Source organism: Aquarana catesbeiana, linkage group LG08 (genome assembly GCF_042186555.1).
Source record: "Aquarana catesbeiana isolate 2022-GZ linkage group LG08, ASM4218655v1, whole genome shotgun sequence".
Taxonomy (NCBI): domain Eukaryota; kingdom Metazoa; phylum Chordata; class Amphibia; order Anura; family Ranidae; genus Aquarana; species Aquarana catesbeiana.
The window spans coordinates 247,207,858-247,229,959 of NC_133331.1; the positions used below are offsets into that span (position 1 = coordinate 247,207,858).

The 22,102-nt window shown below is 45.0% G+C and overlaps 1 protein-coding gene across 1 annotated transcript in view; it reads left to right on the forward strand.

Annotated features, from left to right (window-relative positions):
- Window positions 1–22,102, forward strand: part of SLC43A1 (solute carrier family 43 member 1) — a 639,315-nt gene that overhangs the window by 468,679 nt on the left and 148,534 nt on the right. The window contains exon 9 of the mRNA XM_073596982.1: window positions 17,894–18,043. Coding sequence (XP_073453083.1) covers window positions 17,894–18,043 — 150 coding nt within the window. The remainder of the gene's footprint in view (window positions 1–17,893; window positions 18,044–22,102) is intronic.

Here is a 22,102-nt window from a genome sequence, read left to right on the forward strand (position 1 = left end):
GGAAAGAAAAGTGAATGTGAGAATGTGAGTATACAAGTGAGAGTGCAAATGGAGAAACCAAACCATGACAAACCACACCAAAATTGTGCAATCAAACCTCTTACTAAAACAAAGGCACCCAAGAGAGCATGAAAGTGAAAGAGGATAAAGGTGAATGAGTGCTCAAGTGGAGTGAGCTACAGTGGAAATTACCTTGAGTGACATCAACATGTGGCCATTAAAAACATTCTACAACGACACTGGAACATCCTAACCGATGACCCCAAACTTAGGCATCTTGTTCCCAACCAACCAGCCATAACTTACAAACGAGCTATCTCAATCAAGGACAGACTTGTCCAAAGTGAGTACAAAAACGAACATAGAAGATCCAAACACTGCTCTATAGTTGATTCTTTTCCATGTTCCATTGTTCATACTGCCCATTAATAAGACTCGAGGGGTGGTATATTTCATGGAGTGTGAGTGTGGCACCTATTACATGGGCAAAACGAAGCAGGAATTTTGGGGACGCATATCCAAACACATGTATAGCATGCAAATAGGTAAACCATACCTTCCTGGTATACAGTACCTAAAGTAACCTTTACAGCTCTTTACAGGATGCACATACCAGGCAGAGGAGGTGACTGGAACAAGGTCCTATTACAAAGAGAACAGAAATGGATATTCCAATTACAGACCATGTCACCCCCTGGCCTTAACGAATCCATCTCGTTTGCTCCCTTCTTGCGAGGGTTTTCCTCAAGTAAAACACGCTAATAATGGCATGCCCATACCCGAATATCTCTCAAGGTTTGAGATTACCATCCGGGGATAGCTATGTCATTTCAAACTAATACAATCAATGTCCTTTCTGGTAACTCACATGCTCCTGTTTATTCTATTTTGGTTCATCTTTGTAAATAGAAAATAATGGACATGGTGGTTGAGGGACATCTTGGATAATAAGCTGGGATATGTCCCTCATCCAGCATCTTCATTACTGGTTTTTGCACGTTCCTACATGTTCCTTCTAATTGGACAATTAAAACTATACCAATTTGTGGCTTTTGTTTTGCTCGTTATACTACTATGCCAATGTACTCACAACATCATTAGTAACATATTTAATTATTCTTAATAACATTTGGACTCCACATTGCACTCCAACAGCTCACAGTTTATTAAGATTTTTCCCCAAATCATGTTTATTTATAATTATTTTTATCACAACTGTATTTATGCATATTTGCCATATGGCAATGTCCATACAATATGTATTAATGCACAGTGTACTGACATCTATGTGCTATACAATTTTGACTGTAAGCCTCTTCTTTTTGCTAAGTTTTTTTCCTCCTTTCTCTCTCCCCTGATTAGCCTGACCCTCCGTGCCCGATCTGCCGGCTCATCGGGGGACGAGCCTTTGCTAGAGCGTGTCTTCCTGGCAGGGTAGGGAGGCCCTGTGCCTCCCTAAGCACCCACCAGGTGGCAGTACCACCTGGAGTGCAATTTTTCCCTGCCAGCGGCATTCCAGATCATTCCCGGATGCCGTGGCCATGCCGCGCACGTGCGAATCTTCGCGCGTGATGTCACGGCGCTCACACGATTGCGGCGGAAATGTGGGCAGAGCCGGGTTTCCCCTCTTCCGGAATGCCAGGGGAGTCACACGTGGAGTGACGCTTGGCGTCACCATCCCTACCAGGGAGGATTAACCCGGGGAACGAATTGGCAAGCACCTGTACACTATTGAGGTAACTTCTACTAATGACATGTTCACCTATATAAAGGAGACCTAGCATTCTGGGGATTCTGATGTTATCCCCATTGCTGTACCTGGATGTTTACATGCCTTTTTACGTGCAAATTGAGGACTAGTAAGATTATTTTCATAATCTTTATAGACTCTATGGTGTGTGTTTCACACCATGGGTGTTTGTTTACTTTAATATTATGAACACTCTAATCAACTCACTGATATAATTTTCTGATGCTGTAGATTACCCCATACTGTGTATATACCAAGGTGGAACACCCACAGGTGTCCTCTTTTCCTTGTTTGGATACACCATTTCCACATCATTTAAGGTAATTTCCACTGTAGCTCACTCCACTTGAGCACTCATTCACCTTTATCCTCTTTGAAAAAAAATACTCAAGAACACCGCGCTTACTCTATTGTAGCAGCTCACACACAAAATAAGGAAATTTGGAAACAGTATGGGTATATATATAGTGTAGCGCTAGTTTTAGATCACAAAAAAGTTTAAAGTAGCAAAAAACAAATGTATCCAACCGTTTGTTTAGACCACCCTAGATTCAAATAATACAAAAAAAGATTTCAATGAATATCTATTTGCCTAAAAACTGAGGACCAATAAAGAGTCACAATCAGGTGGTGGTGTCCATATACTGCGTAAGTGGGTTGAGAGAGGCAATATACAATAAAAAGGGTCAGGAAAAATGAATACATCCAACCATTTTGTTCATAACATCATATATTCAAAGTGATACTGAGAAGCATTTCAATAAGTATCTGTTTGTATAGAAACTAAAGACACAATAGAAAGTCCCAAATAGATGGTAGTGTCTATACACCACATAGATAGGTTGAAAGGAGGTGGTACACAATGATAGAATCCCCCATATGGAAGCAATGCAGGCTTACCGGAACCGTTGGACTCACAGAGACATATATCTCCTGAGTCAGAAATGCCTGTGTTGCCACCGGGCAATGGAATGAAGTCTCCCGATGGACCAATATGGACTCCGGATGCTATTTCCAAGGCTCCCGACAAAATTCTTTCAAAAGTGCCTGCCACCAGTTTTATTTTAAGCGCTTTTTATTATGGAAAATGTAAGTGTTTTATCTTAATAAATTTACCTTATAAAAACGGTATTATACTATGTGGCCCCTTTTTTACTTTCTATGAGCCACTACAAAATCTGGTTATACATGAAAGAATTTTGTCGGGAGCCTTGGAAATAGCATCTGGAGTCCATATTGGTCCATCGGGAGACTTCATTCCATTGCCCGGTGGCAACACAGGCATTTCTGACTCAGGAGATATATGTCTCTGTGAGTCCAACGGTTCCGGTAAGCCTGCATTGCTTCCATATGGGGGATTCTATCATTGTGTACCACCTCCTTTCAACCTATCTATGTGGTGTATAGACACTACCATCTATTTGGGACTTTCTATTGTGTCTTTAGTTTCTATACAAACAGATACTTATTGAAATGCTTCTCAGTATCACTTTGAATATATGATGTTATGAACAAAATGGTTGGATGTATTCATTTTTCCTGACCCTTTTTATTGTATATTGCCTCTCTCAACCCACTTACGCAGTATATGGACACCACCACCTGATTGTGACTCTTTATTGGTCCTCAGTTTTTAGGCAAATAGATATTCATTGAAATCTTTTTTTGTATTATTTGAATCTAGGGTGGTCTAAACAAACGGTTGGATACATTTGTTTTTTGCTACTTTAAACTTTTTTGTGATCTAAAACTAGCGCTACACTATATATATACCTTTATCCTCTTTCACTTTCACGCTCTCTTGGGTGCCTTTGTTTTAGTAAGAGGTTTGATTGCACAATTTTGGTGTGGTTTGTCATGGTTTGGTTTCTCCATTTGCACTCTCACTTGTATACTCACATTCTCACATTCACTTTTCTTTCCTATTCTGATTTGGTATTTCCATATACACACACATTTATTTCCATATTTCACTCATTTTTATATCTAATTCACTGCATTTGGATTTGGTCCGTGGCTTCTTCTTTCCTTCCCCACTCTTACCCCCCTATTTTTCCCTCACTGTTCTCACCCCCCCCTCCCCTTCCCCCTTTTTTTCTTCTCTCCCCTTTTTCTTTTCTGCCACTTAGACCATCCAGTTGCAATACTTATTTATTTTTTATTAATATTGAGTACACACAAAACGTACATGTCTAAATACAATACATAATACAAAAATCTTTATCATCCTCTCTAGCCGTTTATTCATTACATATAATACCTCTACCACAGGTCTTGCTTTCCCTTCTCCGTTGCCTCCCTGAATTTTTGGGATTACCGTTAGTGTGACTCCTCGTAAGGCACGCATGACCAGTTGGCTCCCTCGCTGACCGTGCCGACTGATCGAAAACGCTGGGCTCAGGCAAGGGGTTGTTTTTACATGGAGGCTATTCAATATGGCTTAAATACAACGTGATTCGTAAATATGTATGAAAATATTAATTACTACTGTTGCCTTTTACCTTCAAACCATAAATTTTAATATATGTTAACATTTTTACAGTTTACAAAAATCCTCTGAAGAAGACCCATTGGGGTCGAAACGCGTCAGTATTCATATACAAGACTTATGTATTATTTCATTCCATGGTGTTTGATCACTGTGTATTATCATTGTGCATTGTCATATGAGTAACGTTGTTTTTATAAATTCTATATCACCGCTCATGTTTTGACTATATATGTCTAAAGCAATTTTGATATTTTGTTACAATAAAAATTATAATACGTTATTTCTTTTAGTATTTTTCAATTACCTTTTGCTGCCTAGAATACCCCTCATGGGGGACAATCCTCTTTTTTGATAATTTTCATCCGGGGTGTGCAGCCATTTTGTCTTTCCCTACATAAGTGTCTTTCATTCAAGAAGAACCCAAAGATCACTGTGGCTGAGCTCCAGAGATGCAGTCGGGAGATGGGAGAAAGTTGTAGAAAGTCAACCATAACTGCAGCCCTCCACCAGTCGGGGCTTTATGGCAGAGTGGCCCGACGGAAGCCTCTGCTCAGTGCAAGACACATGAAAGCCTGCATGGAGTTTGCTAAAAAACACCTGAAGGACTCCAAGTTGGTGAGAAATAAGATTCTCTGGTCTGATGAGACCAAGATAGAACTTTTGGGCCTTATTTCTAAGCGGTATGTGTGGAGAAAACCTGGCACTGCTCATCACCTGTCCAATACAGTCCCAACAGTGAAGCATGGTGGTGGCAGCATCATGCTGTGGGGGTGTTTTTCAGCTGCAGGGACAGGACGACTGGTTGCAATCTAGGGAAAGATGAATGCGGCCAAGTACAGGGATATCCTAGATGAAAACCTTCTCCAGAGTGCTCAGGACCTCAGACTGGGTCGAAGGTTTACCTTCCAACAAGACAATGACCCTAAGCACACAGATAAAATAACGAAGGAGTGGCTTCACAACAACTCCGTGACTGTCCTTGAATGGCCTAGCCAGAGCCCTGACTTAAACCGAATTGAGCATCTCTGGAGAGACCTAAAAATGGCTGTCGACCGTTTACCATCCAACCTGACAGAACTGGAGAGGATCTGCAAGGAGGAATAGCAGAGGTTCCCCAAATCCAGGTGTGAAAAACTTGTTGCATCTTTCCCAAAAAGACTCATGGCTGTATTAGATCAAAAGGGTGCTTCTACTAAATACTGAGCAAAGAGTCTGAATACTTAGGACCATGTTATATTTCAGTTTTTCTTTTTTAATAAATCTGCAAAAATGTCAACAATATGTGAATATTTTATTATATCATTTCATGTGACAACACTGAAGAAATGACACTTTGCTACAATGTAAAGTAGTGAGTGTACAGCTTGTATAACAGTGTAAATTTACTGTCCCCTCAAAATAACTTACACAGCCATTAATGTCTAAACCGCTGGCAAGCAAAGCGAGTACACCCCTAAGTGAAAATATTCAAATTGGGCCCAAAGTGTCAATATTTTGTGTGGCCACCATTATTTTCCAGCACTGTCTTAACCCTCTTGGGCATGGAGCTCCTGAGAGCTTCATATGTTTCCATTGGAGTCCTCAGTGGCAAATGGTAAACTATTTTATAAGCATATGTTCCTGAAATGATATATGTAGTGTATGTGCTATGTGTTTATGGAATGATTGTATGATATATACATTATTTCTCACATTTCGTCCATAAATAAAGATTAAAGAAAAACTACATTACACTACATTAAGAATGCAGGGCTCAGCTGTGCCCATCCAATGCAGCCTCACCAGTGCCCATCCAATGCAGCCTCACCAGTGCCCATCCAATGCAGGGTCACATCTACCCCAACGCAGGTGGTCAGACACTATAGCTGGCTACTGTGTTCTTCACCTATAGCAGCCCCCTTTTCCAAAGGGAAAGCAGGCCTACCGATACTTGGTTGCCCTCAGGACTTGTACACAATGCTATAGTGCCTGGCCACCACACCAGGGCAGATGCGAACTGAGCAAAGCAAATAGATACTTGCGGTTATCAGACAGATAACATGGTCCTATGACAGTCCAGGTAAAAGGCAGGCTGAGTTCAAGGAATAGTCCAATAATCTGGTCCAAAGTCATACACAGGGTAATCCAAACTAGCAAAGCATGGCAGACAGAGAGGGAACTTGATCAGGAACACCACATGTAACACTCTCTATCACAAGCCCCTAAATGAGGGTTTATCTGACTTATAACAGGTTTGAGTTTCCACCCAGAGACTGACCACATCAATCAGCCCGCAGGTGGACAAACACAGGGAGAAAGCCATAGCCAAAACCTAGATGCTGGAATGAGGAGCAGGAGCGCTAGACGCGCCTGACATGCAGCCTCACAAGTGCCCAGCAATGCAGCCTCGCCAGTGCCCAGCAATGCAGCCTCGCCAGTGCCCAGCAATGCAGCCTTGCCAGTGCCCAGGAATGCAGCCTTGCCAGTGCCCAGGAATGCAGCCTTGCCAGTGCCCAGGAATGCAGTCTCACCTGTGCCCAGCAATGCAGCCTCACCTGTGCCCAGCAATGCAGCCTCACCTGTGCCCAGGAATGCAGCCTCACCTGTGCCCAGGAATGCAGCCTCACCTGTGCCCTGAAATGCAGCCTCAACAATGCCCAGGAATGCAGCCTCACCAATGCCCAGGAATGCAGCCTCACGTGTGCAGGGGATCAGAGAGGAGAGCAGAGCTGATCATCACACAGATGCTGGGGGGGTGCAGGGGCAGAGGGGGGTGGTCCGCCCTGGGTGCCACACATTGGGGGGGTGTCAAGCCAGCATCTCCCGCTGTGTCAGCTTTAATTTGAATCGCCAGGTGCCGCCCTTCACACAATTCCCGCCTCCCGGACCGGCTTCTACTTATGAGAGACAGCACATGTCCATTGGACAAGTGTGCTGTCGAAGGAGAAAACCAGGATGGCGTGACTTGTGTGACGGCAATTTAAATTAAAGCGTAACTCCACTTTTGTTGAGAAAAAAACATTCCCCTCTGGGTGATCTATGTACATTGCAAGGATTATAACAACCTTTGCAGATTCCTACCTTTTGTTATTCAGAAGACATCCATGTATGTTTGTCTGTGCCTCTGGGCTAAGTGGGTGAAATGGGAGTGGTTTCATAATTAACTGTCAGGTGTGCAGCTGCAGGGCACTAATGAGGAAATCTACTATGCCTGCATCCCTTTAGATGTGCTCCTATTGAAAGTATCTCTCCAAAAATGACATTTTTGTTGCAGGGGATGCCTGAAATCTGACTTGCATCTTAGGCAGACTTCTGGGAAAATTGGTGAGACAATCACACAAGCAGGAAATGATGTTTCTGGAGAGTGGTCAGTACACACTCTGTGTACAAAACAACTCCAGGTAGCCATATTGCAATGCATTCTCAGTAAATTACAGTGGCTGAAGATTGAAAAGGAAAGGTCATTTGTAATAACATTCAATTACAATATGATTAGTGTCGCAATTATATGTGCTATATTATTTTTTCTTTATTTGCTTTTTTTCCCCATGAAAGTGGAGTTGCCCTTTAAAGCTGACACAGCGGAAGACGTTGGCCTGACACACCCCCCCAGTGTGTGGCACCCAGGGCGGATCGCCCCCCTTGCCCTGTGGCGTCATTGGGGTTGGTGTCACCTGGTGCAGTAAAAATGGTGTCACCCCCACCCCCCTATTTTTGGGCTGGAGGCCCAGCATTGGAGCTCTTGGCAGGTAATAAGGCCTAGAGCGGGCATCACTAAATGGTGGATCACAGGCCGAATGCTGACATACATTCCTATTCGGACCACCGTGGTACCGCCATTTAACAGCCCTTTCTTCCGCCCTGCTGTCGCTCTGTAATCCTCATAGAGCTGACAGCAGGAGGCGGAACAGTTCTGGATGGAAGGCGGAGCTGCCTGAGGGTAACATGCAGGTGACTGGCTGCCAGGCGGTCCTAGCAACCAATCACCATCTTGCAACACCCGCCCTCTATCCAGACATGCTGTGCCTCCCTCCAATCTTCAGTCTGTGTAACTGTAAGGTAAGACAGTGAGCGAGGGGGTGAAATTACAGGGAGTGGGGACACTAGTATGAAAACCTGAATAGGATCTGAGGAGTTTTTGTGCTGAGGACAGTGATGGGGGGGCTGAGGACAGTGATATAAGGGGCTGATGACATTGATATGGGGGGCTGAGGCCAGGTATATGGGGAGGCTGAGAACAGTGATATGGGGGGGGGGCTGAGGACTGTAATGTGTGTGTGAGGGCTGAGGACATTAAAGGGGGGCTGAGGACTGTAATGTGTGGGGACTGGGGATTGTAATGCGGAGGGAGCTGAGGACATTGAAGTGGGAAAGGCTGAGGACTGATCTGGGAGAGCTGAGAAATGTAATGTGGGGGATAATGTAAATTTCATTTCATTACTGTGAAAGGGGTGGAGGGGGGTGATGTAAAGGGGTACCTGAGGGCACTCATCAAGAGGGTACAGTGTGTCTCTCTCTCTCTGGTGGTGCAGGTACAGTGTGGCTCCCTTTATAGGGGTGCGGGTACAGCGTGGCTCTCTCTCTGGTGGTTCGGGTACAGCGTGGCTCTCTCTGGTGGTGCGGGGAAAGCGTGTCTCCCTCTCTGGTGGTGCGGGTACAGCGTGGCTCCCTCTCTGGTGGTGCAGGTACAGCGTGGTTCTCTCTCTCTGGTAGTGCGGGTACAGCATGGCTCCCTCTTTGGTGGTGCGGGCACAGGGTGGCTCTCTCTCTGGTGGTGTGGGCACAGCGTGGCTCTCTCTCTGGTGGTGTGGGTACAGCGTGGCTCCATCTCTGGTGGTGCGGGTACAGCGTGGCTCCCTCTCTGGTGGTGCGGGTACAGCGTAGCTCCCTCTCTGGTGGTGCGGGTACAGCGTGGCTCCCTCTCTGGTGGTGCGGGTACAGCGTGGCTCCTTGTCTGGTGGTGCGGGTACAGCGTGGCTCCCTCTCTGCTAGTGCGGGTTCAGCATGGCTCCCTCTCTACTAGTGCGGGTTCAGCATGGCTCCCTCTCTGGCTTCTCCCAGCAGAGTCCTCTCTTTTTTTTCCTTCTCCTGTAGCACTCAATTCCTCTGCTTTTCCCGAGTTCCAGGTTCTGTCTCTACCCCTATAGCGACGCCACTGCCTCTGCCTCAGCACCCATACAGGATCGGCCTGCACCCGGTGCCGCCCCTGCAATCCGGTGACAGCATCCTCAATCCGGGGACTGTCCCCAGAAACCAGGGACGTCTGGTCACCCTACTGTATTAGGCCCCTTCGCTGCAGGGTGAACTCCGCCAGTCCGGCTGCCCAGCAGGAAATCTGTTCGCTGATTCCCTCTGAGCAGGCAGATGGCTGGTCCCTGTCCACTCAACCTATGCAGAGCAGACACAGACACAGCCCGCTCTCTTATGTAGGCGGTCAGATGTAAATGAACTGTATGTTCATTTACACTCACCACTCCATAGAAGGGAATAGAGGGTCCCATCTGCTCCACCTGAAAAACTGACAGGCAGACCTGATTGGTCCACTCATGTGAAAGGGGCCTTAGTAAGAAATCAGCATTGGCAGTGAGCACAGGAGGCACAGCAGACATCAGCATTGGCAGTCTGGGGGGGGGTAGTGGTAAATGTATTAGCAGATTTAGATAAACAAATTGAAGCCAAACTCCAGCTCACATTTTATAATCAGTTACAGCAAACAGTTTTTCTCTTACGTTCATTGACGGACACAGCTCTTCTGAATCTTGATCGTAGGATTATATCACTACCTACAGGAGTAGGACACTAGGCAGAAAAGGACTCCGCCTATGGGCAGTCCCTTCTGAAATAAAGCCCCCTCTCTGCTATAGGCAATCCAGTATTTCAGCCTAGTTTTCAGGAGTAAGGATCTGGTAACCTGCTGGGGCCTGTGGTTCCATAGCTTTTTTTCCCCTTTTTATATTTTTCTTGTTTTTTTTCTTCCTGCGGAGATCTTCAATCAGGCTGGGTGATGGGCTGGATTATCTAGATCCAGTCTAGCCAGCAAGACTTTCAGCCAAGCGCTAGGTCGGCCACGTCTTGCAGGGGCACATATAACTGGGTGTTACCCTGGCTGACAGCCCCCCCCACTTCGGTGAAGAGGTGGATCTGTCTCGGGAGTGTAACCCGCAGCCTCCATAGATCGGTAAGTAGCTGCCCCCTCCCTGGGCATGCGCGGGATGTGGGTACTTCCTGGGGTGGTCAGCTCTGCTTGGTTTACCTCCTTCCCTATCTTTCTATTACCCCTTTACTATTACCCTCTGGGGTGAATGGCATGGGGTTGGGTACCCTGTTCACCTTGTCCCCCCGCTGTGTCATGGGGTGTTGCTGTTGGGATGCTGGGCTGTGTGTGCACATACAATCCCATATACACAATCCTTCATCCACAGTTGATCCAGGGGAAGGCGAAAACCCCTAGCAAAGCATAATTCACTTTGCTACAGCAGGGGAAAAAAATTCTTCCTGATCCCCCGAGAGGCAATTGGATTTTCCCTGGATCAACCTTACCTATAAACGTCAGTACCCAGTTATATTATGTACATTTAGGAAAGAATCCACTGACACCTGAAACCGATACCTTCAAGTTCTGTTCTTTCAGCTGTCAGCGGGATTCCCCAGCTGAAATGTAAAAAAAAACAAAAAAAAAGCTTGTTGTTAAGGAGCGGGGCCGCCACATCCTTAACATTGACAAGCTGAAGTATTAACAATAGAAATGTCCTGGCAATGGAGCCATCAAAAAAAAAGTAGCCCGACAATGTTTATCAACAACAGTGCTCAGCCGCTAAGTTCCAGTTTACACCAGCGCAGCTTCAAAGTCGAACAACTTTGAAGTCGACATCCGTGCTCGACTTCATCATGGCTTGCATATGACTTCTGTAACAGAAGTCAATGCAAGTCATGATGAAATTGCCCCAAAGTAGTGCAGGAACCTTTTTTCTAAGTTGTTTTTGTTTGCTTTGTTCCTTAATATATTTACACCTTTAACATATATTTACACGTTTCACATTGAAAAAAAACAAAACGCAAAATTGAAAAAAATACATTTCATATTTAAATAATTTCAATTCTTTGTACCAGAATCATAAGTTTTGTGTCATTTTAAACAGGACAAATTACAGATATAAATGCACACGTTTTATGTGCAGTAACAGCATTTTTCCTGACAGACTCCATGGCAGTCTACATGTGGTTTAACCCTGCCTCCTCTCCAATGCTATAGGACCCCATTCCCATAAATTTGAACTCACCGCTAGGGACTGCATTCCTTTTTTGTCCTCCTCCATGGACCTTCATCGCATATGCTCACGTTAGGTGTCCTGTCTGGATGATTCCTGAATCCGGCATACCAGCTAAGCGGTGCAAAGCCCAGGACCCAGCCTTGGGCGGGTGAGTGGCTTTTTAGGCACAGGATACCCCAGGGGTGGAGGGGTGCTGCCTATGTATGCCCAAGATGGACGTCTGCAGAGCAACGCGGCTGGCAAGGTCTGCTGTTTCCATCTATTTTCCATGGCAGCTGTTTATGTTTGTTTATATGTATTGTATTGCAGTTTTTCCCTCCCCTGTTAAATCCTTTTTTTGGGGGCAGTTTTCACACTCTCTGGGCGCCTGGAACGCTCCTGCGTTCCAAGTCGCTGCTTCTATTCCAGGTTGTGACCGCCGCTGGTATCTGTGCATGCGCGGGACCTAATTGATACCGAGGCTTGGTTCGTGCATGCGTGGTCCGACGGAAGCACCCGTGGCTGCACAGGCACTGTTTAGTTGCACTCCACGGTGCTGGGGCGAGGTCAGGGAGGGAGGTGACATCATTAGGGCAGGGGATTTAAATGGCTGTCAGGTTGGGAATCCCTGTGGGGAGAGAACGACCGCTTCCCAGAGCCCGGAATCGCACAGGACTAGGTAAGCCTTACTGCATCCTTCCCTCCTTAAAGGGATAAGTAAAAAAAAAAAACACAACACTTTTTTTTCTCTCCTGTATTGTCTCCTGGCTTATCTTAGGGTGTCCGTGTATCGTCTAGATACGAATCTGTGCGATTCCTCTCAATTTGCTTGACGTTCCGTCCAGAGATCATGGACAGGTCACCACCCTCATGCGGCCAACCCTCACGCACAAGGTATGTACAGTTGAGGGGGAGGGGCTGAGATTCTTTATGGGAATTGTAGTTCCAAAACATCTGGGGTGCCAAGGTTCGCCATCACTGCGTTAACCTCTGTCCCCTCCCCCCATTTCTTCTTTCCAGATCAGACCACCAAATCGTGGTCCAAGATAAGACCTTGCCAGGCCGCAACAGCATGAATCATCGTCCAGGTCCAGATGTGACTCTCAGTCCGAGACCCAACAGAGGAGATGTTCCCATTCCTCCTCCAACAGAAGAGATGTTCCCATTTCTCCTCCAATCACCGCACCCACCGCCATGACAGCCACTCTGATCGCAGAGTCTGCTGGGGATGTGGGACACGAGTCTCGGAGGGCAAGTCACTGTGTGACCCATGTTATGCCCGGGCGGTTGGGGAAAAAGAGACAGGAAACCAACAGATGGAGTCTCTTGTTAAGCGTGTGGTGCAACAATCCCTAAAGGAGTGGGATACAACCCACATGCGGAGCCAGTCCACCACCCTATCTGGCTCCCTGGCTGACAAGGCCCAGGAGAATCCAGGCCCATTCCAGCCCTATGATGCTTCCCCCGGTTCTTCGGACAGTGAGTTGGAGGGAGATGAATTTGCCAGTTATAGGCCTAACTTACCTAAACAAGTTTATAAAATATGAGAGATTCAAAATGGAGACTCTGTCTACCATCCAGCAAGCTTTGCAACCAGGCGATTGGCTGATTTCAATCGACTTAAAAGATGCTTGCTTCCACGTGCCTGTGGCAGAGGAATTACGCAAATACCTTCGGTTTCAAGTCGGGCAAGAACATCTGCAGTTCACTTTTCGGGCTGACAACCTCACCCCGAGTCTTCTTGAAAGTTCTTCTGGCTGTGGTGGCCCTCATCAGAACAAAAAGGGATACGCTTGTACCACTACTTCGACGACCTCCTGTTGCTGTCCCAAGACGGGGAGCAGCTGTTGGTCCACAGGGAGCAGGTTATTTCCATGTTGATCGAGTTCGGGTGGCTCCTAAACCGGGAAAAAAGCCAGCTAGAACCAGTCCAGCACCTGGTATATATTTAGGGGCTCAGTTTGACACGGTGGAAAACACCATCTTTCTTCCAGTGGAGAAGATCCCAGTCATCCGAAAGTTAATTTCTCATGCTCTTAGCGCCCCACGTCTAAAGGCCTCACAGTGCTTGAGAATTATCGTCACGATGGTCTCTACGACCCCCATGGTCAAGTGGGCTCTATGGAGGTTACGCCCTTTTCAGTCAGAGTTTCTTCAGCAATGGAAATCAGGGGACAACAATCAATTCACATAACATCATTGATGAGGAGCAGCCTCTTCTGGTGGCTTCAGCTCAGAAATCTGCTCACTTGACACTCCATTGCCCCCGTCTTGTGGGTCACAGTCACAACCGATGCCAGCGGTACTGATTGGGGAGCCCTCTGCAGATCAAAACTTGCACAAGGCAAGTGGGATGCTTGCCCTCACAACCCAGGCTCAACGTCCTGGAACTGCGGGCAGCCTGGTGTGTCCTTCAGTTCTTCACTCATCTCCTGAAAGGGGAATCAGTATTATTAAGGATGGACAACACCGTAGCGGTCTCCTATGTGAAAAGACAAGGGGGCACTCGGAGCTCCACCCTGCTCCATGAAGTCGAGCCCATTATGTCTTGGGCCCAGAAAAACCTGGCCAATATTTCGGCGGTCTTCATCCCCGGAGTGTAGAACGTCCAAGTGGACTTACTGCCGCGCACTCGGTTAGACAACGAGTGGTCTCTTCATGTGCAGACATTCGAGTGGATCCTGTGCCTGGGACTCAATCCCGAAGTGGATCTATTTGCTTCCCCCTGCAACTTCAAGATCAAGAAGTATTACACTAGGGACCGTTGCAGCCAGGTCTTCAGAATAGATGCCCTGACAGATAATTGGAGCTTCAACAGGGCATACGCCTTTCCACCGTTCCTAATTTTCCTCAGCAGAAGCGGTCGACGTGGTGGTAATAGCACCTTACTGGCTGAACAGGTCATGGTTTCCCCTCCTGATCCAGCTCAACTTCCAGGATCCAGTGCCTCTTCCTCTTAGGCCGGACCTTATTTCTCAGGGGGCAGTCCTGCACCCTTGTCCGGCATTACTGAGACTGATGGTCTGGTTCGTGAGAGGGAGAGGCTGGAATCTCTTGGGTGCGCGTCAAGAGTGATTTTCACCCTCTTGAGCTTGAGAAAGGCGAGAACGAATAATGTCTATGGGAGAATATGGGCCAAGTTTGTTGAATTCTCATCTTCTACGGGCAGATCATTCAGAAATCCAGAAGTTCAGGATATCCTCACCTTCCTACAATCCGGCCTAAATCTATCTCTATCCATCAGCTCTCTTAGAGTCCAAGTCTCAGCCTTGTCAGCCTTCTCCAGAACATTGTGGGCTGTTCACACTTTAATCCGGCAGTTCTTCCATGGGGCTTGGGCCCCAAAGAAGGCCAAGATTCCCCAAATGGGATCTTCCCCTTGTTCTCGACTCACTGTCTAGACTCCATGGGGTCTTCCCTGCTTTCTATCAAAGACCTTTCTGCAAATGTCACTTTCCTAGTAGCCATCACCTCGGCTAAGGAGGATTTCTGAGATTGGGTCCCTAGGTCATAAAGAACCTTTTCTGATGTTTTTCTGGATCGGGTGGTCCTCATCCCTATGCTCGGCTCAAATCCGAAAGTCACTTCAGTGTTCCACGAGAGCTAAGAAATCGTTCTACCTAAGTTCAGGACCAGGGTACACTAAAGCTCATCCTCTAGACATAACTTCGACCAGAATGATTTCGGTCTGGATCGTCCAGTCCATCCAGCAGGCTTATAGAGCTAAGGGCTTGGCTCCTCCGGAGGCGGTGACGGCACATTCCATTAGGGGTATGGCGGCTTCATGGGCAACAGCCCGGCATGTGGCTCCAGATGTCATTTGCAAAGCGGCCTCATGGGCCTCCATTAATACCTTTATGTCACATTTATGTCACATTACTGTATTGAGCCTGCTTCTCTATCTTCTGTGAACTTTGGTTTAAGAGGTCCTGTCAGTTGACGGGCCAAATTAAATTTGTTTTCTGTTCAGCATAACCCACCTGTTAGGAATGTAGATTGTCTAGGGGTATATAGATCCTCGATACCTCTGACTAAGATGTGACTTCCAATCCCCAAGGGCCTGTGAGATTAGCCCATTGAGACAATGATAAAAAACAATGACAAGGTCTCTCTGAGCAAATCTAAAAGTTTATTCTGTCTCTGTGAATATAAAGGGGTGCTTTCAGAAGGTACTGCCCTCTGAACGTCTTTACAAATTTTCCAATCAAACACAAGCAAAATCTATGACAAAACCGAATCTCAGCAAAAGCATAATTTGTAGGAAATCACGTGCTTTACAAGAAATTGGAAAGTAACTTATGAGAAACAAAGCTAGAAAATAGATAACAGGAACAATTGGCAGTACGTGCACACAGCTGTTTGTGAAATGGAGTACTGAAGTATCTGAATTGGTATCGGTGAGTACAAAAAAAGTATCAGTACTCGTACTTACTGTAAAAAAAATGGTATCAGTCCATCCCTAATAGGGGTAATACAATGACAGTCAATAGAGAGTCCCTAAAAATTTGAAACAATAGCTTTGAAATATCAAAGCTCAATTCTTTTAGGATTCAAGGGTGTATTCCATCTGGTCCAGGTTCCTTTAGTCTCCTTAATTCTGTCTAAATATTTCTGGACCATATCAGTTTGAGCCACAGTGGTTAGTATGGAGCTATATCAATATCATCCCCATTATAGAATTGAGGTCCCCCATGCTCCTTTGTATACACAGCACTGAAGAAAGTATTTAATCAATTTGCCTTCGCTTCGTCCCTAGTCACCCACTCCATATTATTTTGACTATATAAGTGACTACATTCCCTGGAAAATGTGGTAAGAACTATATTTTCCCCTCTTTTTCCAAAATAAAATATATACCCATTCAGAATATAAACCCTAAAAGGCTAACTCAAGCAGAACATAAAATAAAACATAAAAACGTTAAATGAAACAAAAAAAGACTCAAGTCACAAAAGAAAACAAAAACTGATTATTGTAAAATGGATGCAGTTAATCTAAATATCCCTTCACCACCCATGTGGTCTGGCTGGTTATTTCCCACATGTAGACTGCTATGGAGTCTGTCAGGAAAACTGAAAATTATCAAATACTTATCGTAATTTTCCTTTCCTGATGGACTCCATGGCAGACGGAGTTCCCCCCCATCGGTCAAGAGTAGGCTAGTTACAGAATGCAGTCCCTAGCGGTGAGTTCAAATTTATGGGAATGGGGTCCTATAGCATTGGAGAGGAGGCGGGGTTTACCCACTTGTAGACTGCTATGGAGTCCATCAGGAAAGGAAAATTACGGTAAGTAATGATAATACATTTTCCGTTATTTTTAAAACAACACTGCTCAAAAAAGTAAAAGTGCATTTTTTTTTTTTACTTTTGTTACATTTTATTGTCTAAGGATTGTGAAAAAAAATATAATTGTTGAAAGACAATATTCAAGAAAAAAAAGAAAAGGCCTTATTTGTCTTAAAAAAAAAAACAATATATGCATTATGTTATCTTAAGTATTGACAAAGTTATCACCGAATAAACAAGTCCATAGCAGAAAAGTAAAAATGGCTGTGGTCCATAAGGAGCGGAGCCGCCGCGTTTTTAACAGCCAACCATTCATTCAGCTGTCAGCGGGGTTCCCCTGCTGACAGCTGAAGTGTAAACAAAACAGTTGCTGGCAGATATCTGAATTGGTATCGGTGAGTACAAAAAAAGTATCAGTACTCGTACTTACTGTAAAAAAAATGGTATCAGTCCATCCCTAATAGGGGTAATACAATGCCAGTCATTAGAGAGTCCCTAAAAATTAGAAACAATGGCTTTGAAATATCAAAGCTCAATTCTTTTAGGACACAAGGGTGTATTCCATCTGGTCCAGGTTCCTTTAGTTTCCTTAATTCTGTCTAAATATTTCTGGACCATATCAGTTTGAGCCACAGTGGTTGGTATGGAGCTATATCAGTATCATCCCCATTATAGAATTGAGGTCCCCCATGCTCCTTTGTATACACAGCACTGAAGAAGGTATTTAATCAATTTGCCTTCGCTTTGTCCCTAGTCACCCACTCCATATTATTTTGACTATATAAGTGACTACATTCCCTGGAAAATGTGGTAAGAACTATATTTTCCCCTCTTTTTCCAAAATAAAATATATACCCATTCAGAATATAAACCCTAAAAGGCTAACTCAAGCAGAACATAAAATAAAACATAAAAACATTAAATGAAACAAAAAAAGACTCAAGTCACAAAAGAAAACAAAAAGGCTGCAAAGTTGGAGAGAAGGGGGTTGGGGTGGAGCAGCAACTAGAAACCATGCATACATTTTGTTCATACAGAAAAATAAGTACCTGTAAAGATATGTCTGCATGTAAAACCTTAATCTGTAACTTCAAATTAATTAAGATGCCACTGAATTATTTTCTTTTGCCTTTAGCACCTTCTCCTACATTCCTACAAAGTGCTCTCTCCCCCATCTTCCTTTTTTCACTTATCACTATGATGATGACACAACTTCGGATAATTTTCTTCATGGCTTCGATGAACAAAATGATTGAATACTTGGTGATTGGACCTGAAGAAAATGGTAAGCTTTTGTTAGTAGCATTAAAGTGATTATAAATGTTCTTTAAGAAAAAATGGTATATTTACCTGCAAAACCATGGCACAAAGCAGCCCCAAACCTTCTCTTCTGGGGTCCCCCATGAGCGCTTATGGCTCCTCCTCTTCTTTGTGTACCCACATAGCAAGCCACTTGCTATGGGGGCACACCTGTGGGCTTGGTCCCGAGCTGGGCATCTATTGACACACACAGCATGGCTCAGCCCCCCCTGCTCTCTGCTTACAGGATTTGATTGACAGCAGCAGTAGCCAATGGCTTCCGCTGCTGCCTCTCTGAGCAGAGAGAGAAAGGAGAAAACCACTGTAGACGAGCACAGCACTGGATTGAGATAGGACTTAGGTAAGTATACAGTGGGGTAAGGGGGCGATAATACTGGGACATTATTATACCTTAATGCATTCTCTGCCTTTAGAACTGCTTTAAAGTATGCTAATGCAACTACAACTAGATTACAGATTGTTATCTTTAATGTCCCCTTTTAGTAAACGTCTATTTTTCTGAATGTTCCATACCAAATCAAGTGTTTTTAGGTGAGGAAGGACAAGGACACTGTAAGCTAAGTCTACTGTATGATATAATAGGGGAAGTTAGAGAATTTAACACTTCCACTTTTCTCTAACCAGCATTTTGTTCTAATGGTGTAAGTGGAAGTATACTGTATCTATACCTCCCAACAGTCCCGGATTGAGCGGGACTTTTCCGCATTTACAAGTTTGTCCCACTGTGCAGGGGCTTTGTCCCGCATTATTCTGTTGATTAATGTTGCCTTCTAGCTCAATATCACAGCCAGTGATTGGTGAGCAAGACTGCTGGGTGTGCACTGTACAGCCCTCATGAGAGACTGCAGCTGTCATATCTGAGCTGTGATGTCGGGTGTGGGCAGGACTGCTACCCATACCAGCCCCCTCTGTCAAGCAACCACTGCATAGGGAAAGAGGCATTTGTACATCAAGCTCCCTCAAAATATGACATGTTAGTATTTGCAGATGTTACTGTTGCAGATGTTACTGTGTTTTTTTGTTGTCATTGTCATTGCCTGCATATCCTCTATTGCTGCCTGGAAACTGGGGACTTTTTTTTTCTTGTGGAGGGACACAGCAGCCTGGCCACAAAAGCCGATGATCTTTACTTAGACCCAGCAAGAAGATTTCAGAGGTGGATTGATATACAATAGGGTTGTCCCAATACCACTTTTTTAAGACCGAGTACAAGTACCGATACTTTTTTCAAGTACTCGCCAATACCGGTTACCGATACTTTTTTTTTATGTCATGTAACAGTAGCACTGACTATGCAGCACTGATAGGTGGCACTGATTATGTAGCACTAATGAGCACTGATAGGTGGCACTGACTGATGGCTGCCACCGATAGGTGGCACTGACTGATAGCTGGCACTGATAGGTGACACTGACTGATAGCTGGCACTGATAGGTGGCACATATGGGCACTGATAGGTGGCACTTTTAAGCACTGATGGGCAGGCACTGATGGGCACTGAAATGCAGCACTGATTGGCAATTGCTGGCCTGGCATAATAAATGACATGAACAATGAGAGAGGAAAGGAAGGATTTTGCAATGCTATATGGAATATAAACAAAGAACACGAAGGAGAGATGGGTTTGCTTTAAGAGCATATTAAATAAGGGCATTAGCCAGTGCATCCCATTGGGAAATAAATTTAAAAGAGTGAACAAAAGTCCTGGATGGCCTAACTCTAATGTAAAAATGCATATAAAAGCAAAGGAGAAGGCCTTCAAAAAATACAAGGCTGAGGGATCATCATCAGCATTCAGACTTTACAAAGAATGCAACAAGATATGTAAGGTTGCAATTAGGGCGACTGAGATAGAACAAGAAAGACACATAGCAGAGGAGAGCAAAAAAAATCCCAAGAAATTCTTTAAGTTTATAAACAGTAAAAAAGGGAGGACAGACCATATTGGCCCAATAAAGAATTAGGAAGGACATCTGGTTACAAAGGATGGGGAGAGGGCGAAGGTATTTAATTTATTCTTCTCCTCAGTCTTCACTAGGCAATCGGGGGGCTTCAGTAGCCAAAACTGCAGTGTTTTTCCTCATGACACGTCACAGGAAGCACCCTCATGGCTAACAGAGGACAGATTTAGAAATAGACTTGGGAAACGTAACATTAATAAATCACCGGGACCAGATGGCTTGCACCCGAGGGTACTTAGGGAACTCAGTCAAGTAATTGCCAGACCATTGTTTCTAATTTTTACTGACAGTCTACTGACTGGAATGGTACCAACTGATTGGAGAAAAGCTAATGTAGCACCAATATTTAAGAAGGGCCAAAATACATCCCTGTGAATTACAGACCAGTTAGCCTAACATCAATAGTATGCAAGCTCTTAGATGGGATGCTAAGGGACTATATACAAGATTTTAGTAAGGAAAAAGGTATCATTAGCAGTAATCAGCATGGATTCATGAAGAATCATTCTTGCCAAACCAATCTATAAACCTTCTATGAGGAGGTGAGCTACCATCTAGATAAAGGAAGGCCAGTAGACGTGGTGTATCTGGATTGTGCAAAAGCATTTGACACAGTTCCCCATAAACGTAAAAGGTCCATTGAACATGCATTAAGGTAAAAACCCTCCTGTGATGCAGCAGCCCCCCAGAGCCCCCTTTTACTTACCTGAACCCAGTCTTTCCAGCGACGGAAACGAGCACACAATGGACCCCAATGCACCCTCCCAATGTTGAGGGCATGTGGCCTGGTACGGTTCAGGAGGGGGGGGGCGCTCTCTCGTCCCCACCTCTTTTCCTGCGGCCTGCCAGGTTGCGTGCTTGGATAAGGGTCTGGTATGGATTTTTGGGGGGACCCCACGCCATTTTTTTTAAATTTTGGTGCGGGGTTCCCCTTAAAATCCATACCAGACCTGAAGGGTCTGGTATGGATTTTGAGGGGGACCCCACGCCATTTTTTTTTAAAATTTGCCCGGGGTTCCTCTTAATATCCATACCAGACCTGAAGGGCCTGGTATGGAATTTAGGGGGACCCCCATGCCATTTTTTTTTTAAATTTTGGTTTGGGGTTCCCCTGTGGGGAAATCCCATGAGGTTTTTAGCAATGAACTTTTATGTGTATTGTCGGACCGACAATTTATTAATAGCCACGAGTAGTTTTAAATGACTTTTTTTCCTTTGAAATGTCATTTTGCTGTCAGACTGTTCTAAACACGGGAAACATGCGCCCCTTTACAGGCATACTATAGACACCCCCCAGGTACGAAATTTAAAGGAATGTTACAGTTTTATTGTTTCACTTTAAGCATTATTAAAATCACTCCCGAAAAAATGGCCGTTTTTAAAACTTTTTTTTGCATTGATCCATTGTCCCCTGGGGCAGGCCCCAGGCCCCAAACACTTTTTATGACAATACCATGCATATAAGCCTCTAAAATTAGCACTTTTGATTCCTCCCATAGACTTTTAAAGGGTGTTCCGCGGCTTTCGAATTTGCCACGAACACCCCAAATTGTTTGCTGTTCGGCGAACTGGCGAACAGCCGATGTTCGAGTCGAACATGAGTTCAACTCAAACTCGAAGCTGATCCCTACACATGGATCAAAATTTGGCTGGCTTAGCAGGGACCGACTGAATTTTTGATCCATGTGTGGACAGGCTGGTTGTACAGAAGTCGAGTGCTAGATCGACTTCTGTACAACCAGCCTGTCTGTTTTTTCCTGATCAATTAGGCTCCGTTCACACCTGAGCAATCCAGATTGCAGGCGGAAATAACCTCAATTCTGCCCATGATTCCAAATGGATGATGATGCATGATTCCAAATCACCCACAGTCCAGCCCCGCCTTCACATGTGACCTGGTCCACCGGGCCAATCACAGACCCACGTGTCCGCGGCCCGCACGTGACCTATTCAGCCAATCACAGGTGACAGAGAGGGGGGAGTAGCTGACAGAGGGGGGTAGCTGACAGAGGGTGGGAGAGAGAAGGGGGCTGAGAGGGAGGAGGGTAACAGAGGGTGTGGCC